The sequence below is a fragment of the Chinchilla lanigera genome, unplaced genomic scaffold (genome assembly GCF_000276665.1).
Source record: "Chinchilla lanigera isolate Chin_1 unplaced genomic scaffold, ChiLan1.0 scaffold00166, whole genome shotgun sequence".
Taxonomy (NCBI): domain Eukaryota; kingdom Metazoa; phylum Chordata; class Mammalia; order Rodentia; family Chinchillidae; genus Chinchilla; species Chinchilla lanigera.
The window spans coordinates 1,365,346-1,379,779 of NW_004955567.1; the positions used below are offsets into that span (position 1 = coordinate 1,365,346).

At 45.9% G+C, this 14,434-nt stretch overlaps 2 protein-coding genes across 2 annotated transcripts in view; one reads left to right on the forward strand and one right to left on the reverse strand.

The window, feature by feature from the left end:
• The window catches only part of LOC102010643 (leukocyte immunoglobulin-like receptor subfamily A member 3), a 109,651-nt gene that overhangs the window by 48,544 nt on the left and 46,673 nt on the right, over nt 1-14,434 (reverse strand).
• LOC102010954 (leukocyte immunoglobulin-like receptor subfamily A member 5) lies at nt 8,272-12,732 on the forward strand (the record flags this gene model as incomplete). The annotated part of the gene is given in 3 exon segments (XM_013509300.1): nt 8,272-8,543; nt 8,687-8,989; nt 12,022-12,732. Coding segments are annotated over 3 exon segments (712 nt in total), but the record flags the coding sequence as incomplete, so codon positions are not given.

A 14,434-nucleotide genomic window follows, 5' to 3' on the forward strand; every position in this document is an offset into this window, starting at 1 on the left:
TTTAGGAATGTTTTCTCTATATCTGTGAGGTATAGCAATACCTCTTCTGGTTCCAGATGAATTTTAGGAATGTTTTCTCTATATCTGTGAGGTATTTTAATTGGAATTCCACTGAATCTGTACAAGAATTTTGGGAGTATGGCCATTTTCACAGTGTTGGTTCTTCCTATTCATGAGCAAGGAATATCTTTCCATTTCCTGAAATACTATTTGATTTCTTTTTTGGGGGTACTTTAGTTTTCACTGTATACATCTTTTTCTTCTTTTGTTAGATTGATTCCTAAATATTTCAGAGCTCTGGATGCTATTGTGAAAGGTGTAGTTTGCTTAATTTTTCTCTCAGTGTGCTTGTTGTTTGTGTATAAGAACACTACTTACTTTGAGTATGCAACTATGCTACTGAATTTGTTGATTAATTTTACTAGTCTTCTGGTGGAGTTTTGGGGGTCTCCCAAGTAGAGTATCATATCATCTGCAAATAATGATAATTTCACTTCTTTCTTTCCTATTTTTATTCCTTTTATATCTCTCTCTTGTCTAATTGGTCTGGCTAATATTTCCAGAACTATGTTGAATAGGAGGGGTGACAGTGGACATCCTTGTGTTGTTCCTGATTTTAAAGTGAAAGCTTTCGGTTTTTGTCCATTTAGTATGATGTTGGCTGTTGGTTTGTTATAGATGGCTTTGATCAGATTGAGGTAAAGACCATCTATTCCTATTTTCTGTAGGGTTTTTTTTTATCATGAATGAGTGTTGGACTTTGTCAAGAGCTTTTTCTGCATCTATTTAGATGCACATGTGGTTTTTTCCTTTGGTTTTGTGGATATGGTGTATTACATTGAATGATTTGCATATATTGAACCACCCCTGCATCCCCGGTCCTACTTGGTCATGGTATATTCACCCCTGAATCCTACTTGGTCATGGTATATTATCTTCTTGATGATTTTCTAAATTCTGTTTGGTAGTATTTTTTTTTAGTATCTTTTCATGTATTTTCATTAGGGAGATTGGCCTGTAGCTCTCTTTCTTTGGTTGGGTCTTTCTCTGGCTTTGGTATCAGGATAATACTGCCTCCAGGAATGAGTTGGGGAGAATTGCTTCCTTTTCAATTTTATTAGAGTTTGAGGAGCATTGGCATTAAATCTTCTCTGAATGTCTTGTAGAATTCAGCTGTGAATCCATCATGACCTCAGCTTGTCTTTGCTGGTAAGTTCTTAATCACATTTTCAATTTCATTAATTGGTATTGGGTTATTCAGGATTTTTATATCTGTTTGATTCAACTTTGGTAATTCATACATATCTAGGAATCTGTCCATTTCTTCTGTGCTTTCCATCCTATGGCAGTAAAGATTTTCAAAGTAAGTATTTATGATCTTCTGAATTTCTATAAGATCTGTAGTGATTTCACCTTTTTCATTCCTTATTGCATTAATTTGGGTTTTTTCTTTCCTTTTTTGATAAGGTTGGCTAGGGGTTTATCAATTTTATTTATTCTTTCAAAGAACCAACTCTTAAATTCATTAACTTTGTAGTGTTCTCTTCATCTCAATTGCATTAATTTCTGTCCTGATCTTTGTGATTTCCTCCCTTCTTTGGGCTTTGAGCTTGACTTGTTCTTTTTGTAAAAGATTGAAGCGCAGCATTAAGCTATTTATTCATTCTTGTTCTGTTTTCCTGATATGTGAGTTCACTGCTATAAACTTTTCTCTGAGAAATGCATTAAGTGCATCCCACAGATTCCAGTAAGTTGTATTTACATTTTTGTTTGCCTGTAGCTATTGTTTAATTTCTTCTTTAATTTCATCTGTGACACATTGATTGATCAGGAGGCTATTCTTTCACACATCCATGTGTTTATGGAGTGTTTGTGGTTCCTTTTGTCATTAATTTCCAATTTCATTGCACTATGGTCAGATAGTATACATGGGATAATTTCAATTTCTTTGCATTCAGTTAAGCATGTTCTATGGGCTAGTATGTGTTCTACTTTAGAGAAATTCCTGTGTGCAGCTGACAGGAATGTGTATTCTGATGTTGTACGGAGGGACACTCTGTAAAGGTCTGCTGAGTCCATTTGTTCACAAGTTTGGTTCAGTTCTGTTATTTCTTTGCTGATTATTTGACACTTTGACCTACTTCTTTGTGTTAGTGGGCTGTTAAAGTCTCCCATTACAATAGTGTTATAGTTATTTGGTTTTTCATGTCTATTAAGGTTTGTCTTATAAAGTTGAGTGTTCCCATATTTGGTGCATACATATTTATGGTTGTTGTCTCTTCCTCTAGAAGTTTTCCCCTAACAAGTAAGCAGTGACCGTCTTTATCTCTTGACCATTCCTGAAGTTCACATTGCCTACAAACAGAATAGCCACCTCTGGTTTTTTCTGGGTTCCTGTTGCATGGAGGATTGTTTTACATCCTTTGACTTTCAGTCTATGAATTTCCTTTTGAGTTAAATGTGTTTCTTGTATACAACATATCGTTGGATTTTGTTTCTTGATCCACTCTGCCAGTCTGCTTCTTCTGATTGGTGCACTGAGGCCATTATCATTAATTCATTAACTGAATTGTGTTGGCTTATCTTTATCATGATATTTACCTGCTGTTGGTTTCCTACTTTTACTTTCTGTGTAATTGCTTGCTCTGCTAGTTGGTTCCTTTCTATCGTTGTTCTTGGGTCTTCTTTATCTCTTTCTAGAATATCTTTTAGTTCTCTTTGTGGGGTTGGTTTTGCACTCATGAAGTTCTTCAGTTGTTCTTTGTCACGGAAATATTTTATTTCTCCATTAAATTTGAAGGATAGTTTTGCATGATACATCAATTTGGGTTGCAAGTTGTTTTCTTTAAGGGCCTGAAATACTTCACTCCAAGCTCTTCTTGATGGTTTGTGTTGAGAAATCTGCCATGGTTCTGATGGGCTTTCCTTTATAGGTGATCTGTTTCTTTTCTCTGACAGCTTTTAATATTCTGTCCTTTTGCTAAATTTCTGGGATCTTGATTATTATATGTCTAGGTGTAGTTTTATTTTGGTTATGGCTAGGTGGGGTTCTGTATGCCTCATTTACCTGTATGTCAAATTCTTTTTTCTGTGCTTGGGAAATTTTCTGTTACTACTTCTGCAAATATCTTTTTATGTTATTTGTTTTGACTCCTGCTGTTTCACTGACACCTGTTAGTCTAATGTTGTCTCTCTTTGCACTGTCTTGTAGTTGTTGAATTAATATTTCCTGGTCCCTTGTTATTTTTAAGAGATGTTTCCTTTTGTAATCATTAACTGCAATGCTGTCTTCAAGATCTGAAAGTCTATCTTCAGCATTATTCAAGTGGCACTGCCAGACTTCAGTGGAAGTTTAGATTTCCTGGCCATCTCTTTGAATCTGTTTCATGCATTCTAGTTCTTTACTATATTGTTCGTTTAATGTTTCCTTCATTTTCCTGTGTTATTCTGTTTTTTTATATATGTCTTCTTTAGATGTACTGAGCAGTTCTTTCATTATTGTTCTCATTTCTTTTTTTGCCTGGGAGATTATTTCTGGTCTGATTTCTTCTGTGTCCTGATGGAATTGTTTCTTTACTGTAGTTGCAATCATTTGAGAGATTTCTGGTGTGTGACTTCCAATTTCTCCTTTGTCATTGTCTCCTGGACTTGTTCTGGTGGGTTGAGTTCTGAGATTGCATTTTGATCCTTCATCTTGTCATTTTGGATGTCAGAGGCTATGCACTGAGCCTCACACTTCCTGGGCAGGTCACCAAATGTCTCTAAGGACCCTAGTTTTCCTGGGTGTCAGACTTATCCCAAGATGGTTGTGGACATTGGGCCACCATCTCCTGGATCCCCAGGCAGTTGGGGGAGTGCTTAGCTCAGACCACAACCACAATGGCAGAGGAGTGCTGGCTTTCAGTACCAGGGTCTCCAGGCCATTGATGGAAAGTGTGTGGGCCTCAGCCATGAACCACAATGGCAGCCAGACATGTACCTCAACTCTGGGTTCCACAGGCTGCTGATTGAGCTTGGGCGGGCTGCATCTGTGACCCAAGAGATGGGCAGGACTAGGGCTGCTACTCAGGGGTTCGCAAGCTTCAGGTTGAGCATGCACAGGCCTCACCCAGGAACCAAGATGTCCCCCTCATCCTTCGCTTTTCAAATAAACTTTTAAAAATAGCATAATGTATTCATTGTGGGAAAGAGAGCTTCTGTCCAAGAAAAAAACAAAAGGGTCTTGAGTGGATTGCCAAGGACCCTACCTTTTCTAGGGACTTTGTACAGCAAAACCACAAGATGAGGCAGGTTCAAGGTGGGAAAAGATAGGAAAATATGAGATGAGCATGAGGTGGGACAAAACCATGTTCAACCAATAAGATCATGAGTAAAATTGATTAAATCGGGATCAAATAGGGAAGCAAGTCACATAGCAAGTGGGCTTTTTCTGTAGGGGGCTGGTTTAATGTCTCCTTCCTGGCTTTCTCAAGGTGATGGATGCATATTTAGAATATCAATCCCTGATGTTTATCCTTAGGAAGTACATGGTGCATGTGTTTTATCTTTGGTCTTGAGGTCTGGTCCACAGTGGAGATGCCTGTCTCCCCCACAGTTGCAAGGTATCTCATCTTCTGCACTGGCTCCTTTGAGGACCTAGCCCTATTGGACTGTCTATAATATTTTTATCTAACTTTGCTGCCTATATTCCCCCTTCTGAAGAAGTACCCTGAACAGCTGTGAGGAAATAATGGGCAATGACTGATCTGGCTTCTTCAGGCTGAAAGGGGTCATAATTGCTGATTAGGAGGAGAGATACTTCATAGAGGGTCTATCTAAAGGCCCTCAGTAGACACCAGGCATTTTCATCTTGGGTAGGCATATATTTTAAGTCTCAAGGAGACAAAGTCAAACAAACAAGTATGCATGGGCCAAATAATAGGATTAACAGGATAATTAAGAATATGGTCAAGGGGCTGGGGGTTTAGCTCAGTGGCACAGTGCCTGCCTGGCAAGCGCAAGGTCATGAGTTCAATTCCCAGTACTGGAAAAAAAAAAAAAAAAAGACTATGGTCAAGAAAGATTTCCACCAAGAGGAGCAGGTAATGGCTTCCCATAAACAGCATAAGGATAAAGTCCAGAGAATTTCAGAGTCTGACATGTCCTTGATTTGTCATTTAATATCTTGAACAGCTATTGAAATATTAGCAGAAGAAACAGGAATGTACACAAAACATTAGTTTTTACAATTGCACAAGTACCTCTGGTGCTGCTGTTAGAACATCTAATGTCATCTGATTTTGGAGGATGCCTTGTCTTATTAATTTTATTTTTTTATTTAGGATACAGAGAGACCAGCTGCAGTATCATTTAAGGCCTGATGAAATTAGTTAGTTAAGGTCTTGGTATGTGTCATATAACCTTCTCTGGAGAAGATCTGGTGGATCCTAGTAAATGGCATCAAAAAGGAATCTAGCATGTTTGTTATTGGTTTTATCTGTATGATAAATTGGGGGGTTGGCATCCTGTAGGCAAAAACAAATTTTCCAAGAATTTAGAGGATGTAGATTCAAAGTATGAGCATTAGAACTGAGAAATAAATTTAGAAACTGTCTTTAAGTGATAGCAACTGTAACCCACTGGCTCTTAGACCCCTTTACTGATGGAGTCTGATATTTTGTCATAAGTGCCTCCAGCTTTAGTTATAATTATTTCTAAAATTTTGATGACTTATGAGAACCAGATTAACACATTATTATGACCAAAACTGGAAGAAGTTTGGCCCTGTGTGACAGCATGGGTGGTTCAGAGAACTGAACTCTCAAAGAAAGACAGATATTGAATGGTGTTGTGTGAATGAGGAAACTACACTGGTGAGACTCATCGAGCCAGAGGGCAGAGCAGAGTCAACAAATTGAGAAAAGAAACAAAAATCCCCCACCCTGCACACCCCACAGACACCATGGCCTCATGAGCCCTGAGGAGAAGGTAAGAGATCCCTCCTTACCTGTGCCACAGATGCCAGAGTCTCACAGATCCTACGGGTGAGGAAAGAGACCCTGCCTTGACCCTGCCACAGACGCCAAAGTTTTGTGAGTCTTGTGCAGAGATACCCACAGCACAGGGTAACAGAGGTGACAGCCAAAAGATGGACCTGACTGAGGGTGAGACCAACACCCAAGAGGAGAGTTTTGCTTCAGAACTAAAGTGTTACCCTACCACTGGGTGAGGGACAGCCTTGGCACACAGGTTTGGAGAAAGAGGGAAAGAGAGAGAGCGTGCAAATTGGGAGCTCCTGGGACGCACTCAGAGGCCTCAGGCCAGGAGATCACAGGTCTTATGTGCTCTGGTGGGAGGCCAGGGTGGGTAGGTAATCTTCAGAGGGGACAGACCTGAAGGAGATGGCATTGAGCCCAGTGTTAAACCTGAGCTCCAAGGCTGACCCAGGAGTCATCCCCAACAATGGGGTTGTTGTTGCTGCTCCTGATCAGTGGCATCCTTGCTTCCAAACTTAGCAGCTACTGACAGGTGGGCCTGTCTGGGATGGCTCCAGTGTGACACTCACCTTCACACACACACTCACACTCACCTGTGAGTGTGGTAATACCAGAGTGAATCTCTTTTATGCACATGGGGAGGTTGTTCTATGCTGGCCATAGATCCACGCAGTCAGTTGAGAGCCTAGTGCCCATTTGTAAAATGGGAGAGAAGGAGAACAGCCTCCAACCCTCAGTTAGAAGCCTAACCCCACTTTCACCCCAACAGAGAGGATGAAATCCTCTCTTTGGTGACCCTTCTCCATTTCAGAACCTTCATTTCTGTGTTTATTTTCACAACCATGATATCCAGAAGCTTCACACATATTTCTTATGCTATTTCTAAGAGCTCAAAGCCAATAGGGAGCTGATACTGGGCACATACATGGGCCGTAGGTTTCTCATATCCCAAACCCATGTTTGAAAATTAACTATGGCTGAGCCTCTGCTTATCTTCAGCAAAACAAACCCCTTGAAAGCGCTAGGAGTGAGGTGAGGACAGCAGGCTGGAAATGAAGGTGACATTCAGAGAGAGATGTTAAGCTCAAGGCAGCACAGACAGAAAATGATGACCAGGCACTAAGTCAGAATCAACCCCCACAAAACTCAGAAACGAGGGCACCCAAGAGGCAACAATGGCTCAGAACTTTCTAAACAGAGAACTGGGGTGAATTCAGTCGTGAGAACGAAAAAAGGGAAGTACAAGAAGGGAATCGTTCAGTAAAGGAAAGCTGCATGAGAGTCAGGAAATGAGCCTCGTTTCCCATCTGTTTCCCCGCTTTCCCTCTGTGCTCAGCCCCACAACCAAGCTCTAGGTGGGCTGCAGTCAGGGCTCAGTGCATCCCTGCTCTAGTCCACCTGCTGCAGGAACCTGCATCCTCCCCCGAGCATCTCCAGGGCTGGGGAGGACTGTCACGGTGAGGATGATGGTGCTGTACACATGGAGGGGCTGAAAGAAGGAGGGGATTGTGGAGGACTCCGAGAGAAGGACCAGCCCTGAACACTGTCCCCTGGAAGGGCCCACCTAAGGAAGACATCAAGTCTATTCACTGCTGTGTCCCGGCCCTCAGTGAGATGAAGAAAAAGCAGGAAGATTGAAAAGGAAGGGCAAGTCCCACATCAGACATCTGCCTGCCCCAGACCAGACATGGAAACACAGTAGCCGGGCTGGTGGGGAGGGCATTGCCTGTTCATGTGGGGCGGTGCTGTGACAGACTCGTGGTGGGCAGAACCCAGTCCTAAAGTTGCCACATCGCCTTTGTCTATGGGGCCAGTGGAGCAGTGCACTCACATCTCTGCACACAGCTCTGAGCAGAGTTTGGAGAAGCCATGGCCCCCACCCTCACAGCCCTGCTCTGCCTAGGTGAGAGGGGAAGAGGACAGCGGATACCCTGGCCTTGGAGGGACCCCACCTCACAGCCAGGCGATGGTCCATCAGGAGACCCTGGACTCCAGAGGCTCCTGGGAGCAGAGGAGGGGCCCAGGGTCCAGGGCAAGCCTCTCACAGGGAACTCTCTTCCAGGGCTGAGTCTGAGTCTCAGGACCCGAGTGCAGGCAGGTGAGTGCCTCCAAAGCTTTCCCGGGTCCCTGCTCCTCCTGGGGACAAGGGGCCACCCCTGGGCAGTGGGGATCGAACACAGCAGGTGCAGACTTGTGTGGGGAGGTCTAGAGGGTCCTGAGGCTGAGAGCTGGGATCTGAGGGGAGAAGGAAGGTCCTGGCACCCAGCTGTGATTTCCTTGCAGTGATCCTCCTCAAACCCAGGCTCTGGGCTGAGCCAGGATCTGTGATCAAATGGGGAGAGACTGTGACCCTCTGGTGTGAGTGGACTCTGGGGGCCCAAGAGTACCATCTGTTTCAAGTGGGAAGCCAAGTGCCCTGGGAGACCCAGACCTCAGAAAAGCTCGTGAACGTGGCCAAGTTCTCCATCCCATCCATAACAGAAAAAAGTGCAGGGCGATATCATTGTTACTTTAGGAGTTCTGCTGCCTGGTCACAGTACAGTGATGTCCTGGAGCTGGTGGTGACAGGTGAGGGGACACTCGGGGACCCAGCCCAGGCTCGGCCCTCAGCAAGGGGTCTGCTCTCAGGGGTGTCCCCCTCTCACAGCCCAGCCCTGGGGACAGTGTGGGAGGTGTGAGTGCACTTCCCACGCTGCCTCCTTCTCTCCTAGGAGTCTCCAGCAAACCCAGCCTCTCAGCCCTGCCCAGCCCTGAGGTGACCTCAGGAGGGAACGTCACCCTCCAGTGTGCCTCACAGAGGGGATTTGACAGGTTCGTTCTGACTGGGGAAGGAGGAGACAAGCTCTCCTGGACCCTGGACTCACAACGAGGCACCAGTGGGCAGGCCCAGGCCCTGTTCCGAGTGGGCCCCGTGACCCCCAGGCAGAGGTGGATGTTCAGATGCTACGGCTATGACAGGAGCAAACCCCTGGTGTGGTCGGAGCCCAGCGACACCCTGGAGCTCCTGGTCTCAGGTAAGGGAGGCACAACCTTTCCTTTCAATGACTGTGAACCTGATTCAGCTCCAAGACAAGGCCAAGGAGATGAGAGGAGCCGGGATCCTGAGCTCAGTGACGGGGGTTGGGGGAGGGCAGTGAGACCCAAGATGGCGGGACCCAGTGAGACCGCGAAACTGACCGCTAGAGGGTGGGGGAGGAGAGGAACCTGTAAGTGGCTCCTCGCGTGTCCTCTGCTCTTTATGGCTCAGCATAAATGGCATCTGCTCAGCCCCTCACCGTGCACTGTGCAGCACAGACCGGACACCCTCTCCCCTGATTCCCCGCAGGGACGCTCCCTAAACCTCCGCAGGGGTCCTGTGCCTCTGTGCAGTGACGGTAACCCAGAGCGGCAGCATTCAGACTCTTTTCCTCCACCTCGGGGAGCCCAGCTCTGGTGGGGAGAAGCAGGCTGGAGGTCAGACTCCCCGGGCTCAGTCCCCACCTGCCCCTTCCTTCTGTGTGGCCCATGTGCCGGGATTCTCCCGAGGTTGCATGGCCCAGGCCCCAGCTTGACACCATGCCCCTGTGAGGGTCTCTGTTTCTGTCCCTTCTGAGCCCACAAGGTCACTCTGCGTCCTGTCCCAGCACGGGTCTGAGCCCCAGGAAGTGGTGGAGGTGGAGGGGAGGTCCACAGGGGAGCGTCTGTCCATGAGGAGACTGAGGCACACTGGAGCTCCCTGCCCGGGGCTCCCACCCTGACAAATCCCAAGGAGCTAAGAGAAACAAAGGGATACGGGAGACTCAGGGGACAGCAGAGTCAGTGGAACTGAACGGAGGGGAAAGACAGGGCCCAGCCCTCTCCTCTGATGTCCGCAACTCACAGGCAGCTCCACCGCCTCGACAACAGGCCCTGCCGCATGGGTGGTGGAGACACGTTCCCCTGACCCGTGGGAGTCCAGGTGTATCGCGGCACTGTTTGCAATTTTCAGGGCAGGGTCAGTCTCCAGAGGAGCAGGGAGGGAAGCCTTAAGGGAGCCTGGCGGCTTCCTAGGGCTCTGAGGACAGGGTGACTGCTGCCCTGGGGTCAGAGGGGTGGAGGTGTCTGAGTTCCTGGTAGGAAGGAGGGCCCTGGGGGACAGAGAGCAGCCTCGCTGGTGTCCAACTGTGTAGGAGGCTGAGCCCCCAGCAGGGCCGCTCCTGTAGAGAGACGCACCAGGCTGGGGGCACCGCGGGCACGGCCCCTCCAGAGCCATCTGGAAGCCTCTGGGTTAAGTGCACCCCTGAGACGAGGGAGGGGCCACGCACTGCTCCAGGTCACTGGGTCTCTGCCCAGCAGGGCGTGTCTGTGATTCTGTTGGATCCTACTGTGCACCTGCTGTTTAGAGTTTGCATAGTTTCTCTTCTTTTCTGAAAATTTAAAATAGTATTCAGAAGTTTAGTTTAAACGCATGCAATTATAGTTTAATAGTATATAATTCCACCTCAAACTTTCAGAACATTATAATATATTTACACATCAATTGTACATCTTATATAAAATATTTAAAAGTTAATTAATAAATTTTAGGAACATATTAATATTTTATTCATAAAGTCACTTATATTCATAGTCAATTTTAAGAAATGTTCAACTATTTTAATAATTTCACATTCAGATCCTGAGTACTTTATATTCCAAAGTATTAAGTGCTCATAGAAAAGGTATTGATTTACATGTATATATTTTATTTCATATTAATTCAGAATTTTCTCCATTATTTTAATATTATTTTCAATCACTTTAAATTTGCAAGTAGAATGTACATCAACCACAAGTAGATTCACATTGTTCTTTTTCCTTTTTTTCTTTCCGAGACAGGATCTTGCTATGTAGTGCAGGCTGACCTTGAACTCACTATGTAGCCCAGGCTGGCCTGGAACTCAGGCAGTCCTCCTGCCTCAGCCTTCTGAATGCTAGGATTACAGGCCTGCATCACCAGGCCTGACCCTGGAATTGTTCTTATTTCTAAATTTGAGACCACTTTTTCTGCTTCACATGTGCACATGTAGTTACACATATTTCTACTAGCATATAATCATGCACATAGGCAGCGATGACTTGCATAGACTGTACATGTCTGCATCTACAAATGTTCATATCTACAAGCATTCACCCATATTCCCAGTGTTGCTCAACTGGAACACTTTTATCTGTTTATTGCTGCTCATTCAACATGGATTCACACTTCTAAGAGGTAGAAATTCATTTCTTATAAAGCTCTGACATTACTGACATGTAGAACATACATATTTTACCAGTGTGTGATTGTGTGTGTGTATGTATGTGTACAACTCTGGGTTTCCTAAGGCATGGTAATTAGTTATCTAAGGAATAATTGGGTGATTATCAGGATCTCGACTGGGTGGTGAAGGAGAAGTAGCCCTGATTCACCCCTTTGTATCCCTGAGGTTCAGGAGCCCTGGACCCTGGACCCTGGGTCCTGCACTGGCGGATCAGGGAAGGCCCTCTCCTGGGGAGTCAGCTCACGTCCCTTGGTGCTCCTGAGAGAGCAGAGAGCATTCAAGGGCTCGGTTATTTCTGAACTCAGAAATAACCTGAACTCAGAAATAACTTATTCTCACCCACCCCAAGCTCGAGGAGCTCAGGTACCACTTGTTCCAAAGTGATTCAGACACAAAATCCATACTCAGGGGTCCCGGGGAGCATGAAAAATCCCACAAGGAGGCCTGAGGGAACTTGCTACAGCAGGGAAAGGCTCGTGCAAGACCCACAGAGCTATCTCAGGAGAAGGAGACACCGGGACGTGGGGCTCGGGCAGAGGCTCTGGTCTCTTCAACACTGCACATGTCCTGTGCCTCTTCCTTGGTTCTCAGGAGCAGCTCAGGCCCTCAGCCCATCACAGAACAATTCAGAGCCCCAGACATGGGGAAGGAGAATTCTCTGTTGTGGGGCTGCACACAGGGCCCAGTCCTGTCCAGGGGAAGCAGATGACTTGGGGGACAAAGAGGGACCCTGGAATCCTTGTCCTCTGTCCTGACCTCTGTGACCTCTTTGTCCCCACCGCCAGCCTCACGCTCCCAGGACTACACTGTGGAGAATCTCATCCGGATGGGCCTGGCGGGCCTGGTCCTCCTGGTCCTCGGGATTCTGCTGTGTGAAGCTCAGCACAGCCAAAGAAGCACTCGAGATGCCGCCAGGAAGTAAAGACAGCAGACAGCAGCCACTGCTCGGAGCGGTAGAGCCGTGGGAACACACCTGATGGTCTCAGAAGTTCCGGAGAAAATATGTTGCAAGCGGGGACTTCTGTTTAGCAAACGTCCAGGAGGCCATCACGTCCAGGAGGTTCGAGCACGGGGAGTCAGCAGGTGTGCGGCACGGAGCTCTTTCCCGCACGGAGGGCAGCGCTTCCCTCCCTCTCACTGCAGGCTCTGCGGACCGCCCCTGCTCTCCTCCTGTTCCGTATGTGAGGGGGCGCCCCAGGGGCCGGTTCGGGTCTCACTTTTGCACCCTTCGTGCCCTGTTCCACACTCATGTGACATTTTCCTTCACTGTAATTACAACTTTCCCCAGTTGTATGAATGAGGCCCCATCCTTTCAGCTGACAACCCGGAGTTGGTACAAATAACAGAAAAATGTGCAAAAATAAGATTCCAGCATGAAAGAAACTAATGCAGAATGATGTCCTCACACCCTTTCTGGGCCCCGAAACCCATGAGCCATCATCAGATGACCTTTACGAGGTTTTTCCTGAAATATAACGAGTTGGTCTCAACACTGATTTTTCACAGGGTCTTGCTAAGTTGCTATGTTACCCAGGCTTGTTTTGAATGTAGGATCCTTGACTCAGCCTCCCCCAGGGCTGGAATTACAGGCCTTTGCCACTACCCTTGGTCTGAAGAATCTGTTTTTAAAACAGTCGTGGCTCGTGGTGTTCCCCGAGTACTGTAAAATTCCTTCCATGGCCAACTTCAAAGTGCTGACGTCACGCCGCTGGCGCAGAGGTCAGAGCGGGTGCACAGAGCTGGGGTGTGCTCGGCCTCACTTCCCTGTTCACTGCGGGGTTCAAACAACTGACTGTTATACTAACCTCGCTATCACCACATGTTAGTTCCAGGAATTTTTACTTTTTGATCAAATCTTTTGGAGTTTCTACATAGACACTTGCACCATCACTGAACAAAGACTTTTCTATTTGTTTCTTCTGCCCTGTGCATCCGCCTTTCCTTGGTGCGAGTGCACCAGCCAGGACACGCGGGGCAGGGCTGGGGCGGGCTGGGCGAGGCCCCTCCTTGCCCACTTCCTCTTCCCAGTGGGGAAGTTCCTGGTTTCTCTTCATGAAACAGGCTGCTGGCTTCTTCCTTCTTTTCTAGTACTAGAATTGAACTTAGGGCCATCACGGTGAGATTTATCCCCAGCCTTCTTAAAGCTATTTTGAGACAGGATCTCACCAAGCCTTTGAGTTGCCCGGGCTGGACTTGGACTCGAGATCCTTCTGACGTGGACTCCCCCTGTGTTGTGATAGTGGTATGAGCCATTGCATCAGGCGTTTTTGTATATATTCTCCATCAGTCTGAAGATGTTCTCCTGTTTACCTAATTTAGTAAGAATTTTTTAAATTAATTGTGTTTCTACATTTTAGATGTACATAGTGATCACACTCACTAGAGGAAGTTTGAACCTGCATGTGATGTTTCTTGATTCTTCTTTTTCCCCCAACCCAGCTCCTCCCTTCCAACCCTCTTATCCCTCCGTATTGATGAGAGCTTTGCTTTCATTTTTTCCTTTTACTCTTTTTTCTTTTCTCTTTCTTCATTCCTCTCCCCTCTCCTTTGTTACCCTTTCCCATCTGAATGTTTTCTTCCTTTTTCTTATTTTTATATATTTTGGTCCTCATATACCCTTTAGGTTTCTCCCACTAGAGAAACAATGTGATATTTAAGCACGTGTGTCCAGTTTATTTCATTTCAGAGTATGGACATGTATCCACCTTCCTTCCTCCCCCCCCACCTCCTCCCTAGTGCCCCTTTCTTTTGAATAATTTCTTCTTATTTCACAATACCTTCCATACACTGTTGCTGCTTATTTACACATTCAGTATCTCACACCAGTGAAATAGTGTGATATTTACAGGTGAGTCTGATTTATTTCACTTAAGAGTATGTTCTCAAGGTACATCCTTTCACCTAGAAATGTTTCAAGTTTATCCTTCCTTATGGCTGAGTAGTAGTCCGTTTTATAAAATAAACAACACGTCTTCTTTATCCATCCCTTGGTTGCTGGGCATTTGTGTTGTTTCCAAGGTTTGTTACAAACTGTGCTGCTGTCAACATGGGTGAGCATATATCACTGTGGCATGATGTCTTTAATTCTTCTGGGACCTACTTTCCCTTCCAATAGATTTAGTGTTTCTGGTTTAATATTGAGATCTGTGAACCATTTTGACTTGAGTTTGGTGCATGGTGATAGGCTTGGGTCTATTT